Below are 15449 nucleotides of genomic sequence, written 5' to 3' on the forward strand. Positions count from 1 at the left end.
TCAACCTCAGTAGTATGGGGGTTTTTAAAACAATGGGTCCACAAGCGCATCATCATAACCTAGATTTGCTTTGGTTGACCGCTTGACAGTTGTTTGCCCGCGCGGGAAAAAAACGAAATAGAATGTTTCGCATAAACTTTGTTTTCTGCACGATTTATCTGCGTATTGGACTGGCCACGCGATATTCCCATGAGTTGAATCATTTGGTGCGTTTAGTTCTTCACGTTCAAGTCCACCTCATTGTGCCAAAATCAGCCAACGCAGGCAGGCAGATGAATGCAACGCCTTGGCTGTGGTCGGCGCATACTCTCCACACACACACAACGAGAAAGAGGGCGAGGAACAGAACAGGGTGGGAGGGTTTGCTAGACGGGGAGCGAAAGCAAGAGAAAGAGAAAGCCAAGCGTAGCACAAGGCAGGCTGCTAGCTGAACAGGGCAGCATGGCGGTGGTACGGGAGTTCCAACAAGGCAGCCGCTGTCACAGAAAAACGTGGATTAATATTATACTCGGAATTCTACCGCTACTTTTGCCCTGCGTACAGCATGGAGGGGCTCAATTGCAAGGTCTGGTGAAGTACATTTTTCTTCAATAATTAACGTTAACCACCCATTGCGAAAATGTCGGCGAGAACTGCCAGTAACGTTAGAGCGAACGTTACCGAGTTGACAGTGAGGACAAGTCGCTATGCGAAAACGGGAGGGCTACTGCAACCATCGTATTGTGGATTCCAATTCGGCATAATTTGCGTGATAATTTCGAATGTGTTAATGTCTGCAGAAATGTTGCGAACGTCGTTCACTTATAAGTGTTAAGACTATTTTATTAAGTATTATTTTGTTTAAATCAGTGGACAGTTTCCTGTGTTGGTTCATGCAAGCCATAACGTTATTTCAGTGAAGTGTCGCGTTACAGTAGCTAGCGAATTTAGCTACAAGGGAACTTCGTTTAATGATAGTTAGCTTGCCAGATGCCATTGTTTTCACTTTGGTTGGGTGTTTTTAAATGTTTCAGTGTATTTATTGGTTATGTTATAAATGTATAGCTCGGCTTTTATAAATGTTAAAGCTATGTGTTTACACGCTAGCAAAGCCAAAGCTAGCTAACCTAAAAGCAACGTTGATGATCATATTTTGGTGGGTGCTTACTGGCCTATTTAACACATGTACAAGTGTGTATTAATACTGCATGTGTGAATTGAAAAATGTGATATCCCAACTCTCCCCGAGCAACCCTCGGAGAGTGGGATCATGGGCAGTTGAATACACGCCTTTGTCAGTCATGCATTTGCACAAGTGTTTGCTAAACGTTGACAAACAGCCGTTTGCGCTGTCCCCCGTTATAATTTTTTGGGGGGGTAAAGCATTTTATCTAGACATTATTTCTTTGCCCGCTATCTAATGTGCTTGACAGCGAGTGTTTTCTGCTCAAGCTTTCACATTTACACCTCGTCCCCCTCTCTTCCTCCCACCAAGCCCTGAGTCAAATGTCCAGCGTGGTCGAGGTCTGGCAAGCTGAGGATGCTGACCCAGTAGTCCCAACTCAGGTAAATGCAATACACAATTTATTGAGCTGGTATAAACCTTGATTGCAGATGAGATAAAGATAGGCAAGCATTTATATTTCTTTAACAAAGCATACCACCTCTCACGTGCATGGGTATATCACCCCATTGTTTATGTTTGCACGTGTCTTGGAGCGCAGTGACATCAAGGAGATTAGTTAGGTACTGCTACATTCTATCACTTCTGTGTGTTCTCTAATTTGTCCTACTGTTAAATATGGTTCTATTTTTCCAAGTCAGCTAAACGTGTTCCTGTTCTAAACGTGAGGATTTATGTTTGAAGCGAGGAGTCCAAATGGAGGCGGGGAAGAATTTGCCAAGGCCACCTGCTAGAGGAATAGAGGGTGCCATGTGGCCTGCCCTGTTACTTGTCGGAAGTGTGCATTAATAGTGTGTCCATGAACAGCATAGCAAAGCCCTGTCTTAATTATCTCCATCTCATACATATCTTACACATTTTATTTGTCACATGTGCAGAATACAAGAGAATACAAGAGGTGAACATTTCACAGTAACGTCTAACATTACTATGCTACAGAAAATAGCCTAGCTAGTCAAATCAATGAAGTTGGCTAAATAGATGTAAATATGATTTAATTCACCTGTGTTACTGGCACTATGATGCAAAAGCTTTTTTTTCACGATGACACCTCACAAACTTCCCGAATTTCAAGTAATGCATTGTCAGTGCTGCAGTGTGTTTTGCATTTTGGCCCTGTCTGCATTTTATGCTGCAGCTGTTATGTTTGACTTTTTATGTAATCCAGAAACACCCTACATATTTTGTTTTACTGATTGTCAGTGAAGCTATGACGGACTGTCATGTTACCTGCAGATAAGACGCTTATTTTAATTGAACCTAGGATAAAACATTTGAAATGTTTTCAAATACCTGGTCATTTAGGTTGTGTAGACGTTTTGACAGTCGACACAGAACTAAAACATTATGCTTTCAATTGTCTATTTGATGGGAAGTAGAATTTGCCTAGTTCCATTTTCACATAGAAATGGTGTACCGGTACATTTCAGAAGCTTACCCTGACATATAATGTCACCTAAGTTAGACCAGTTGTTTTGGTTCGTATTCCCACCAAAAAAGGGTGTGTACTGTGCATCGCAACTTAGTTAGGCGTACATTTGCTCAGTGCAATGAGGAACCAAGGTAATCCTGTCAGCATTTGCAAATTATTTGGACCTGTTGATAGCAAGTTAAAGTTAATGACAGAATGCTGAAATTGTTTACATTCCTCAGTATTTGTCAGGCTCAGGTAGGCAGGGCTGTGCTGTGAATGGAGTAGCTGTGTCTCAGCACTATGATTTGTGAAATGTAGTAATTACGTAATCTGTTTGCACTTGGCTGTGTTTAGTAGGTTCACAGTTTAGCTAAATGTTTCTTATTGGACAAGTCCAGGTTGTCCTTCCCTGTTTCATTGTTTTCTTCGTTTGGAGCCTAATGAATATAGTCCTTGTTTAAGGTTGTTGTTGGGTGGAAGATGTTAGCAGCTCACTGAGGTGATGCGGTGCAAAGATATCACGGTTTGTTTTAACCGTGCCACAACAAACCACTCCCTCTGTAAACCATAACTGGTTGATCTTGGTTGTGACAATTTACAATGGAATAGTAAAACAAATATTTAAACTTTAAAAAATATATATATTAAAAAAAATATATAAAGATCAGTCATTCCACCTTTTTGAGTAACTTGCTCCATAAAAAAACAGATTTCACATAATTTTTAACATTCTGTCATAAAGAGCTTCATTTAACACATTTTTCCATCTCAAGAGGTTAAATAAATTACTATAGTAAGTGCCTATTATGTGCCAAATAAAGTAACATGGTTGACTGTAACAGGGTTGACGATTTCATTTTAAATCAACCATAAATCTCCTTGTGACAGGGGCAATGGAAGCGTGTTGTGTGCAACAGGGAGTGGCAATTGAATGCAAGCTTCACAAAAAAAATGTAAATTGTTAACAATGCTAGCGCCTCTATCTGTGGGTATCAGTGTTGACGTGTTATGCTCGACACGCTCAGTTTTCCACCACAAAACACCAGAAAATGGCCAAAAAGAGTAGAAACGGCACAACTGCTTTTTACACTTTGATTTGACTATTAGATGTTCAATGTTTCTTTCGAGAGAAAAAATATTTTAAAAGGAATAGTTTCACCATATTGAAACGAGTTCATCTCTTAAAAAGGGTTGACCTTAAATGAGGGACTAACATAAATGAAAACAGTAATCAAATGAATTGAATCTTCAAAGTTAATTAGTCAAAGCAACAAAATAACTAGGGCTTTAAAATTATAGTAAAAACTTGACGAAATGTTGTGGGTTAAAATCTTCTTAAAAGTCACAGAGGGTATTTATTAAGGATCCTCATTTACTTATTTGATTTACTGCTGCCAAGGGAGTCCAGCAACATTAATTTTATATAACTGCCTTAAGTGATAATCCCTAATAAGCCGGTGTTTGAAGGATAAATTGACACGGGTGTTAGGCCCGAGATGAGTTCGAGTGCAAGCAAACCGTGCCAATACAGTGCATTCGGAAAGTATTCAGACCCCTTGACTTTTTCCACATTTTGTTACATTACAGCCTTATTCTCAAATGGATTAAATAAAACACTTTCTCCATCAATCTACACACAATAACCCAAAATGACAAAGTAAAAAGAGGTTTTTAGAAATGTTTGCACATTTATTAAGAATAAAACAATGATCACATTTACTTACGTATTCAGTCCTATTACTCAATACTTTGTTGAAGTACCGTTTGACAGCGATTACAGCCTCAAGTCTTGTTGGGTATGATGTTACAAGCTTGACACACCTGTATTTGGGGAGTTTCTCCCATTCCTCTCTGCAGATCCTCTCAAGCTCTTTCAGGTTGGATGGGGAGTGTCGCTGCACAGCTATTTTCAGGTCTCCAGAGATGTTTGATCAGGTTCAAGTCCGGGCTCTGGCTGGGCCACTCAAGGACATTCAGAGACTTGACCTGAAGCCACTCCTGCATTGTCTTGGTTGTGTGCTTAGGGTCGTTGTCCTGTTGGAAGGTGAAGCTTCACCCCAGTCTGAGGTCCTGAGCACTCTGGAGCAGGTTTTCATCAAGGATCTCACTGTACTTTGCTCCATTCGTCTTCCCTCAATCCTGACTAGTCCCTGCCACTGAAAAACATCCCCACAGCATGATGCTCCCACTGCCATGCTTCACAATGGGGATGGTTTCAGGTTTCCTCCAGACGTGACGATTGAACTATTTGGCCTGAATGCCAATCTTTGTTTCATCAGACCAGAGAATCTTGTTTCTCATGGTCTGAGTCCTTTAGGTGCCTTTTGGCAAACTCCAAGTGGGCTGTCATGTGCTTTTTACTGAGGAGTGGCTTCCGTGTGGCCATTCTACAATAAAGGCCTGATTGGTGGAGTGCTGCAGAGATGGTTGTCCTTCTGGAAGATTCTCCCATCTCTACAGAGGATCTCCGTCAGTTACCATCAGGTTCTTGGTCACCTCCCTGGCCAAGGCCCTTCTCCGCTGATTGCTCAGTTTGGCTGGGCGGCCAGCTCTATGGAAAGTCTTGGTGGTTCCAAATTTCTTCCATTTTAAGAATAATGGAGGCCACTGTAGGGTTGGGCGGTATACCATATTTTATGATATACTGGTATTGATGCAGGGACCGGTTTTGGTTTTTACTTCAATACTGGTATTTGAATGTTTGGTTTGTTAAATGTGATACGCCATGTGTAATGTCAATTTTGATGGTTTACTTCGCTACTTGAATCATCTCTTGCTGCTCTTTCTCTCCATGCCACTTTCAACACAGACCTAGCCATGCCCCCTGTCTCTCAAGGAGCGCATTTGATGTTCCTCAACCACGAGACACTTGCGTTCAGTCTGCATGGTCAATGCAGCACATGCAACAATGTTGATGACAACAATGCTGTTTTCACTTTGCTTCTTAATATAAATCCACTAGCATTCTAAACTCAACAACAACAAAAAAATAAAAATAACCACAATCTAAATAACTTCACAGATCTTCATTGTAAAGGGTTTAAACACTGTTCCCCATGCTTGTTCAATGAACCATAAACAATGAATGAACATGCACCTGGAACGGTCTTTAAGACACTAACAGCTTATGGTAGGCGGTAGGCAATTAAGGTCACAGTTATGAAAACTTAGGACACTAAAGAGGCCTTTCTACTGACTCTGGAAAAACACCAAAAGAAAGATGCCCAGGGTCCCTGTTCATCTGTGTGAATGTGCCTTAGGCATGCTGCAAAGAGACATGAGAACTGCAGATGTGGCCATGGCAGTAAATTGCAATGTCCGTACTGTGAGACGCCCAAGACGGTGCTACAGGGAGACAGGACGGACAGCTGATCGTCCTCGCAGTGGCAGATCACGTGTAGCAACACCTGCGGAGGATCGGTAAATCCGAACAACAAACCTGCGGGATAAGTTTAGGATGGGAGAGCTTTGACATCGTTTTTTCACATCGGCTGATACCGATGTTGGCATTTTTAGCTAATATCGGCTGATTCTGATATTTTCACCGATATATCGTGCATCCCTACTCCCTGGCATTTTAATTTGTGGTCATCTCAAACGCTGTATTCAAAGTGCCCACTATTATATTCTTATAGATTTAGAATAGGCATTCGATGTCCATGATTCCAAAAATGTTGCTCTGATACGGAAGTCAAATCGCATTTGCAACATTTGGTTAAAAATAGGTCCTATATTATTTGCCCATATCGTAAAGCCCTATGTGGCAGTGTGGAAATTCTCAATTGAGCAGTGGTTTAAAAATACTTTTAAGTACCATGTAAGTTTTTTTTTTTTTTTTTTTTTTTTTTTTTTTTTGGGGGGGGGGGGTTTCTGTACTTTACAGTTTTTTTTTTTTTACAACTTTTACTTCACTACATTTCTGTACTTTTTACTCAATTTTTCCCTACACCTAAAGGTACTTTTGAGTGCTTAGCAGGACAGGAAAAGGGTCCAATTCACGCATTTGTCAAGAGAACATCCCAGGTCATCTACTGCCTCTGATCTGGAGGACTCACTAAACACACATGCTTTGTAAATTATGTCTGAGTGTTGGAAGTGTGCCCCTGGCTATCTGTAAATAAAATAACCAAATGGCACCATCTTTTTATTTTCTTAATATAAGGAATTTGAAATTATTTATACTTTTACTTTTGATACTTAAGTATATTTAAAACAAAATACTTTTACTCATGTAGTATTTTACTGGGTGACTCCCTTTTATCGGAGTAATTTTCTATTAACTTATCTTTTACTTTTACTCAAGTATGACAATTGGGTACTTTTTCCAACACTGCAATTGAGTGCAGGAAATGCAGAAATTATAAAAGTGCTGACATTTATTTTGGTTGAAGTTTAATTGTTTTATACTGTTCAATCAGAATGGAGAGACTTATTGCAATCACTTAATCTATGTGTTGCACCCTAGGATCACTCACTACTCATAAAGCAAATGTGTAACTTTTTATTATAAAAAATATAAAAAAATACCGCCATTACCGTCCAATTTTAAAATTCTGTGATATAATATTTTGGCCATATCGCCCAGCACCAAGCCACTGTGTTCTTGGGCACCTTCAATGCTGCAGACATATTTTGGTAATCTTCCCCAGATCTGTGCCTCGACACTATCCTGTCTCGGAGCTCTACAGACAATTCCTTCGACTTCATTGATTGGTTTTTGCTCTGACATGCACTGTCAACTTTGGGACCTTTTTATATAGACGTGTGTGCCTTTCCAAATCATGTCTTATCAATTGAATTTACCACAGGTGGACTAATCAAGTTGTAGAAACATCTCAAGGATGATAAATGGAAACAGGAAGCATCTGAGCTACAATTTCGAGTCTCATAGCAAAGGGTCTGAATACTTATTTAAATAGGATATTTCTGTTTTTATCTGTAATACATTTCTAAAAACCTGTTTTCACTTTGTCATTATGGATGGGGTATTGTGTGTAGATTGAGGGGGAAAAAATATATTTAATCCATTTTAGAATAAGTCTGTAACGTAACTGTGGATAAAGTCAAGGGGTCTGAATACTTTCTGAATGGGCCGTATATCCTCAACACCGGCTTCTCGGGTATTTATCACTTTTATACAACGGGTTACCACATATTCAAATTAACATTTTATTTTGATGTATTTATTAATACTACTTCGACAAGATATAGTCCCGACACACATCTAAGGATGCTACACAAGCAGGCTAGTCGTTGGTTCGGTTTGCAGAGACGCGAACCAGTCATTCCGTCTTTTGTTCTCCATCTATGGACTCGATCCAGTCGTTCGTTCTAAATGTTTCATTGCCATACTGGCTGGCAACGTTGTTATTCCTTGCTTGCTAGCTAGCCAACTGTGGCTAACTTAGTCACGTCAAACAGTGCAACCAGAATAACAGTAGCTGGATTTGCATTTGTTTAACCTCTTAAATGTGGAGTCCCCATATTTGGGGAGACTATTTTTCAATTCAGTCTGTGTGAACGGTAGCCCCTATCTGCAGGGTTTCTGCGGAATGCCGAGTATCTTGGCTATTGATCGGTGTGACTTACTACTATATATGGGCATACAAATATATAAGGTGGCAGGTAGCTTAGTGGTTAGTGTTGGGCCAGTAACAGAAAGGTTACTGGATTGAATCCCTGAGCTGACAAGGTACAAATCTGTCGTTTTGCCCCCGAACATGGCAGTTAAACCATTGTTTCCTGGTAGGCCGTCATTGTAAGTAAGAATTTGTTCTTAACTTCTTGACGCTACCCATCCCGGTAGCGGGGTAATTGTCATCAGCAACCGCTGAATAGCATAGCTCAACAGTCAAATAATATTACTAAAAAAATATTAATATTCATGAAATCACAAGTGCAATATAGGAAAACACAGCTTAGCCTTTTGTTAATCGACCTGTCGTCTCAGATTTTGAAATTATGCTTTACAGCGAAAGCAATCGAAGCGTTTGTAAGTTTATCGATAGCAAAGCATAACATTATGTACACTAAGCATTAAGTAGCTAGGTCACAAATCAGAAAAGCAATCAAAAAAATACGACAACGGTCACGACAACGCAGACGTATATTCCAAATATCCATAATGTCCACAAACATGTCAAACGTTTTTTTATAATCAATCTTCAGGTTGTTTTTAAAATATATATCAACCGTGTGTAGGTTTTTCAATGACAGTGGGAGGAGCAATGCCGGCTTTACTCAATTGCGCAAAACTCACTCAGAGCCCCCACCTATCTACTTACGCAATGTGATCCTTCATGCTCATTTTTCAAAATAAAAGCCTGAAACTATGTCTAAAGACTGTTGACACCTTAGGGAAGCCATAGAAAAAGGAATCTGGTTGATATCCCTTTAAATGGAGGATAAATGGAGCATAGGAACGGAGAGGTTTCAAAATAAGAGGCACTTCCTGATTGGATTTCTCAGGCTTTCTCCTGCAATATCAGTTTTGTTATACTCAGACAATATTTTTACAGTTTTGGAAACTTTTGTGTTTTCTATCCTAATCTGACAATTATATTTATTATTCTATTTTCTGGGGCTGAGAAATAGGCAGTTTCAAATGGGTACGTTTTTAAGCCAAAAGTGCAAATACTGCCCCCTACACGCAAAAGGTTAATTGACTTGACTAGTTAAAGTTTCAATTTAAAAAGGCCAGGCCGAGCTCATGACCTCACTTCAAGATGGCTGCTACCTGCATACTGGTTAGCGTTGTGAAGCATAATCAAAATAAACAAGGAATACGTTGATAAACACCGAATGCCGGGCATCCACAGATCATGAGGATATATTATTTGTCTGCTTGTGACCTACTGTTATTGATAACGTTTTTACCAACCAGGTAAGCTTCGATTTGGTCTGTGTTTGAGCTATAGCTACATGGGGGTGTAATTAAGCATATCGAACAGGAACCTAAAAAGACAGTATACCGACCATAGAAGCTTTGAATAAAATACTGGAGTCGGACAAAGAGGATTCCACTCGGGCCGACAAAGTTTGCTTTCTAGAGAGATTGGATACATTTTAAGATCTGTAAGTCAATTATTTTCTTGACTTCATATCTAATTTACTATATTGTTTTTTTATAAGCTTTTTGTAATTTGGATGTAGTTTACATAGGCCTATGTAACAAGTCATTTCAATGTTATGTAATTCCAAAGTAGTAGTTGTCTATGTTTCATATTAGTTTGCTGTTCTAAGTTTCATTCTTGTAACTTTGGAGAGGCCACTAAACTCTCATGGCCATTGTTTATTTGTGGTTCTCACCTCTCCCTTTGTCTCCAAGGTGTTACTGTTTGCATTGTGTGTGTGCTTCACACCTAATGTGAGTCACTGTCCAGGTAAAGTTTAGGCTTGGTGTTTTTACTTTATAGTAATGTCATTTTGTAAATTTAGTCAACTGTAATTCTGTCTCACAACAATATCTCTTTATTTCATTCACCGCGGAGTGAAGGATGCAAATAATTTGGATGATGTTTGGGAGCCACCCCTTCCCCAGTAAGCTTCCCCTTCCCAGCAAGCTTCCACGCTGCTATGTCAATCACCCCATCTGATGGTTCTACATCCACTTCTTATAGACCTCGTGATAAAGAAAAGATGGGCTTGTGGCACCATTCGCCCTATCAGAATAGTTTTCCCCAAGACCAAGGTAAACGCCATGACAAATAGAGTGGAGAGGGGGACATTACGTTGGATCAGGACTAACAAGCAGCTTTTTTTTTAAATGGAAGGACACCAGGAAAGTAACCATGCTCACCACACAGCGTAAGGCCATAACGACCGTGTCTCAATGAGGGTGAAAAATGCCAATGGGGCATGGGTGAGGAAAAAAGTCCAAGTTTCTCTGAAGGACTACAATTCCTGTATGGGGGTACCGACCTATCTGATGCTCTGATGGGCTACTACCAGGTCCTCCACAAGACCAGGAAGTGGTATAAGACTCTCTTTTTTAAAATCTTTTTTTTACCACTTTGTGGAGATTGATACAGTAAATGCCAAAGCAAAAGGTCAAACCCCTCACACCCAGTTGGCCTTCCGAGAGCAGCCTTGTTGGAAATGACAGAATTGGGGACCCAAAGCCACCTCACAACTGTTAGCACTTGTTACTTTTCATTAACACATTCCCTAAAGCAAATCAGGTGGAGGTAAATGTGTTTATTCTTATTCAAAAAGGACGAATCATGTGGGGAGGTAGATGTTCATGCTCCCCTGTCCTCAGTGATTCTCTCCTGGGTGATTATCTCCTGTGATTCTCCAGTGAACAAAGGGACAGGGTGTAGTTTATAACCTAGCCTGGTTGACTGGTTAGAATTCCTTGCAATAAAACTGGGCCAATGGCCAAATAACAAGTATCCTGTTTCAGGCTCACTTTATAGATGCATTCCTCCTATGTCTCTAACGTTGCTCATTAATCCCCTATTACAGGAAAAAACAGTATTTCCATTGATCATTAGTACTCTATTGAACTCTTGTACTCGGCGTTGTGTATTTATCTTTGAAATATTCTTACTCTCCCCTAGACCATTTTGAAAAGAAATATACTTAAAAGGTATTTTTAGAAAACATGAAAAAATAGACAGTATAAATAACATTAGCAGTAGGCATAAAATCATTCACATCAAACGCCTTGCATTTCTATAAAACACAAAGTCCATATTGTACTTGCTGTTACAATAAGAAATAGATTTCAAGCAAAGTTATTAGTATTAACAGGTGTAATGATGAGGAAACTCACAAAAAAATATTTTTTTCAATTATCCTATTGGCAATTCACCAGGTCCTTTAAATTGACCAGCTATTCCACACTGGTATCAGTCCCACATAGATAACTATTAGAAATTATGTTCTGACAGTCTGCCAGGAGTGAGGAATTCTTCTTCCATTCCACTGGTTGATAAGGACTTTTCTAATGAACACTTCGCCGGTGATCTTGTATCATTTCAAATACAGTCCTTGGATCAAGGGATATTGCTTCAGACTGTAGATTCTCATAACCTGTAACGAAGGAAACCGTAACGAAGGAAACAAAAAAGGTGAAATTAACTTGTCCTGGTTTCAAAAGAGTGATATTTGACATAGATTTCCGTAAGTAAGCATGTCCCGATTTTCAGGAAACCGTTGGACATTTCACTTAGATATCCCTAATATGATGACTGCGGTGTACAACACAGAAGCTTATCAGGTTCTGAGCATCTTACATGGATCCCAAACCGGCTGCACGCGTGCGCCATCGTGCATAAATGTATTTTGTCCCCCTACACCAAACGCGATCACAACATGCAGGTTAAAATATTAAAACAAACTCTGAACCAATGACATTAATTTGGGGACAGGTCGAAAAGCATTTAACATGTATGGCAATTTAGCTAGTTAGCTTGCACTTGCTAGCTAATTTGTCCTATTTAGCTAGCTTGCTGTTGCTAGCTAATTTGTCCTCGGATATAAACATTGAGTTGTTATTTTACCTGAAATGCACAAGGTCCTCTACTCCGACAATTAATCCACACATAAAACGGCCAACCGAATTGTTTCTAGTCATCTCTCCTCCTTTGTCTTTTTCATCTTTGAACTTATATGATAATCGGAATCTAAACTTTCATAGTACTACCACGACGACCGGCAAAATAGTTTGTCTTTCAATCACCCACGCGGGTATAACCAATGAGGAGATGGCACGTAGGTAGGTACCTGCTTCTATAAACCAATGAGGAGATGGGAGAGGCAGGACTTTCAGCGCGATCTGCGTCAGAAATGGAAAATAGTTATATTTTAGCCCTTGGCATCGCAGACGCTTGTTGTCGCAATAATTGAATAACATGGATTTCTACATTTATTTTGCGACGTGTCCGTTCTGGTCAGCATGTTACTATGCTTTTGCACCTGAGATTGGCCCCTCATTTTTCTTCGTAGTCCAAATAGGATGGTTTGGAACTGTAGATCCCTGCAGTTGTCTAATTTGCCATGTCATCGTTCCTTCAGAAATGTTCAGTGTAGAGTCAAGTTGCATAATAACATCAAGGCCTAGCATTGGTTGTTCAAATTAACTTATCCACACCCCTGCACCAATCTTCATTGGATCAATAGATATTGATATGGTGGTTCGGTTTGTTTCATGTCTCCCCTCCACACACCTTCTTGCCCGTGTACTGAGGACATGTATATTTTGCTTAAGATATGGGCAATACAGTGACTCAAGCACCCTTATCTACTGCAGAGTTGTTAACCATCCCGTTCACATATATTCCATCCGATTTCATATGTTCACCAGCTGAGATGGGAAGTAAAGAGGGGATTTATTAGTTTCCCTCCACAGCATCCAGCAAACTTGCTGCTGAGCCAGACAGAGCTTCTTAAATTTCTGCATCAGCATTGTATCATTGTCCCGTTTCCCCTTAGACCTGGCTTCTCCTGGCCATTCTTCATAAGAACACGATTTATTTTCCAACATTCTCGTTGCCAGTGATCAGAAACCCGCAATAATGACATCAGGTTTCTCTTCCACTGAACAAATAATGTTGTTAGTTTCACTCGGAACCTGCACAACTCTTGATACCCACGTCTCGTGGATGCATCAAAGTTTTTGAACATTTGTCCTACTGTTTTGGGGATGCGGATTTATGTGTGATTACTGTCACCGGAGGTTTGTCTTCACTACCTTTTACAGCCTGTGTTCTGGTTGGCCTAAGACGTCATTCGTCACTGCTGTCAGATTTTGTTGACTCAAAGCCATGCAGTGCTGACCAGATGCTTGAAACCCGATCATCCTTGCGGAACTCAGCCTAAGGGTAGATTGAGGGAACAAAGGGTCCACTTGTGGGGGGGGTCAAGTCTATTTTTTTTACGACCCTTGCCTGTAATTGTTGAATTTCTTCTTTCAAGGTATTGAAATGTTCACCAAGAGCTTTCAAACTATCCTTATCGCTCTGCAATATCCTGTCATGATTCGCCAGAAATAATTTCTCATCCCATTAACCTACTTTGGCTATAAAAGTTAAAGACCGTCTTGTCTTTGTCAACAAGTTAGACATCTGTATTTTTCCTCAAGCTTTTTGTATTTCAGATAGATTCCATCTTTGTCAACAATGACGGAATATTTCTTTATTCTCTCGTCTACACTTCTCTACTTTGAAATGGTTCTTCATATCACTAGACGGTGAATTTAAAGTATTTTTCATTCTCACATCCGGAGGAGCTGTTAAGTGGTTTTCTCACTTTCTCACTTTTCTCAACAATGGCATTATATTAACTTCAACAGTTGGATCATATATCTCTGTTTTATATATTAATTTAATCCCAAAGAATGTGTGTGTAACCCCTTTTGAGGACTCAAACCTCTTCTAGAACACGTTGTCTCTGTAGGGCCTGGCTACCCATAAAACTTATGTTCACTTAAAAAAGCTTGTTGAAGGCTTACATTAACCACGTGTACAAATTGCTACTCTACTAGCAACTCCTATGCAACAAGGTTTCACAAAAAGAAAGGACTAACCAATTAATAGAGGACTTGAACCCCTGTAATAGAGAACAAAGACAAAGGACTTGAACCTTATACATCACAGATACGTATCACTCATTGCATGCACTAATTTGAACCTGATTTGGTTATTTTTAAAATGGTATTGGTCTAGACTCAGCCAGCACTATGCATCAATCGGGAGATTGGGAGTCACCTCTTAAAGTGGGTTGCGCTCAGCCTTCTCTCTTTCTTCTGGATCAACACAGTTGAGTTTCTTGTTGTTCAGACAATTCATCCGGGTCACGGCACCAAATGTTAGCAGTTGTTACTCTTAAGTAACACAGACCCCAAAGCAAATCAGTGGGAGGAAAAATAGGTTTTTATTCATATTCAAAAAGGACGAATCATGTGGGGAGGTAGATGGTAGATGTTCATGCTCCCCTGTCCTCGAGTGATTCTCCCTAAGTGATTCTCTCCAGTGAACAAAGGGACAGGACAAGTATCCTATTTCAGGCTCACTGTATAGACAAATTCCCCCCATGTCTCTGACCCGTTGCTCATTAATCCCCTATTACAGAAAAAACACGATTTCCAATGATCGTTAGTACTCTATTGACCTCTCGTACTCTGCGTTGTGTATTTATCTTCAAAGTCTTCTTACACAACCATCACAAGACCCCCCCCCCCCCCCCCAAACATGGGGGGAAATGACAGATCTTCTTTCAGAAATGTCAGTTGGCTTTTTGTTTCCTGGCAGAGAGGGACTGCTTCAGACTATCACGACATGCTCAAGCTACAGTGAAAGTGAAATCTAATCATCTACACCTGGGATGTAAAATGAGCACGAATGCCATTTGTAAATAATACAGCTTATTTCAGCTAATGTCACGTGCGTAACCAAGTTTGTTTGAGAAGACAATTGTCTATATTTTTAGTTGTATATCTGTTGCTTCTATATTGTTTTCGTAAGTAGTTCATTTGTATGTAGAACCAATACATTGGATATGCCTAGGCTAAACGTTGAGGCACTTGAAACACTTGAATATCCCCTGTATGTCCCCCGACACCACCACAATGTTTGAGAGAGGCTGGTGTTGTAGGAATTTAGTTTTTATAGTGAACAATAATTTTTAGGCACATCCAGTTTGCAAAAACAGTACAGTTACCACATTCGGACACTTTGGCGAGGTTGAAAGGACAGTTGAATGTAGCCTGGATACCCCATACCACCACAATGTTTGAGTGAGGTCGATATGATAGAACGTGTGTTTTAATACTGAACAACCAGCATTTAGGGATTGCAAATATGTAATAGCACTGGAATTATCTAATTTACAGACATATGCCAATTTGAAGAGGTTTAGGGACACTACTAA

At 39.9% G+C, this 15449-nt stretch overlaps 1 protein-coding gene across 12 annotated transcripts in view; it reads left to right on the forward strand.

The window, feature by feature from the left end:
• The first annotated feature begins 205 nt into the window (after positions 1-205).
• tmem131l (transmembrane 131 like) overlaps positions 206-15449 on the forward strand; it is a 101386-nt gene continuing 86142 nt past the window's right edge. For 7 of the 12 annotated variants that reach the window (XM_021619105.3, XM_021619108.3, XM_021619107.3 and 4 more), the window contains exons 1-2: positions 215-565; positions 1475-1545. In XM_021619105.3, coding sequence (XP_021474780.3) covers positions 442-565; positions 1475-1545 — 195 coding nt within the window. In that variant the 5' untranslated portion in view covers positions 215-441. Of the gene's footprint in view, positions 566-1474; positions 1546-15449 lie in introns of all 12 variants that reach the window. The other 5 variants (XM_090187168.1, XM_090187171.1, XM_090187170.1 and 2 more) reach the window with 2 other exon arrangements.

The sequence above is a fragment of the Oncorhynchus mykiss genome, chromosome 10 (assembly GCF_057628025.1).
Source record: "Oncorhynchus mykiss isolate SJ-2025 chromosome 10, ASM5762802v1, whole genome shotgun sequence".
Taxonomy (NCBI): Eukaryota; Metazoa; Chordata; class Actinopteri; order Salmoniformes; family Salmonidae; genus Oncorhynchus; species Oncorhynchus mykiss.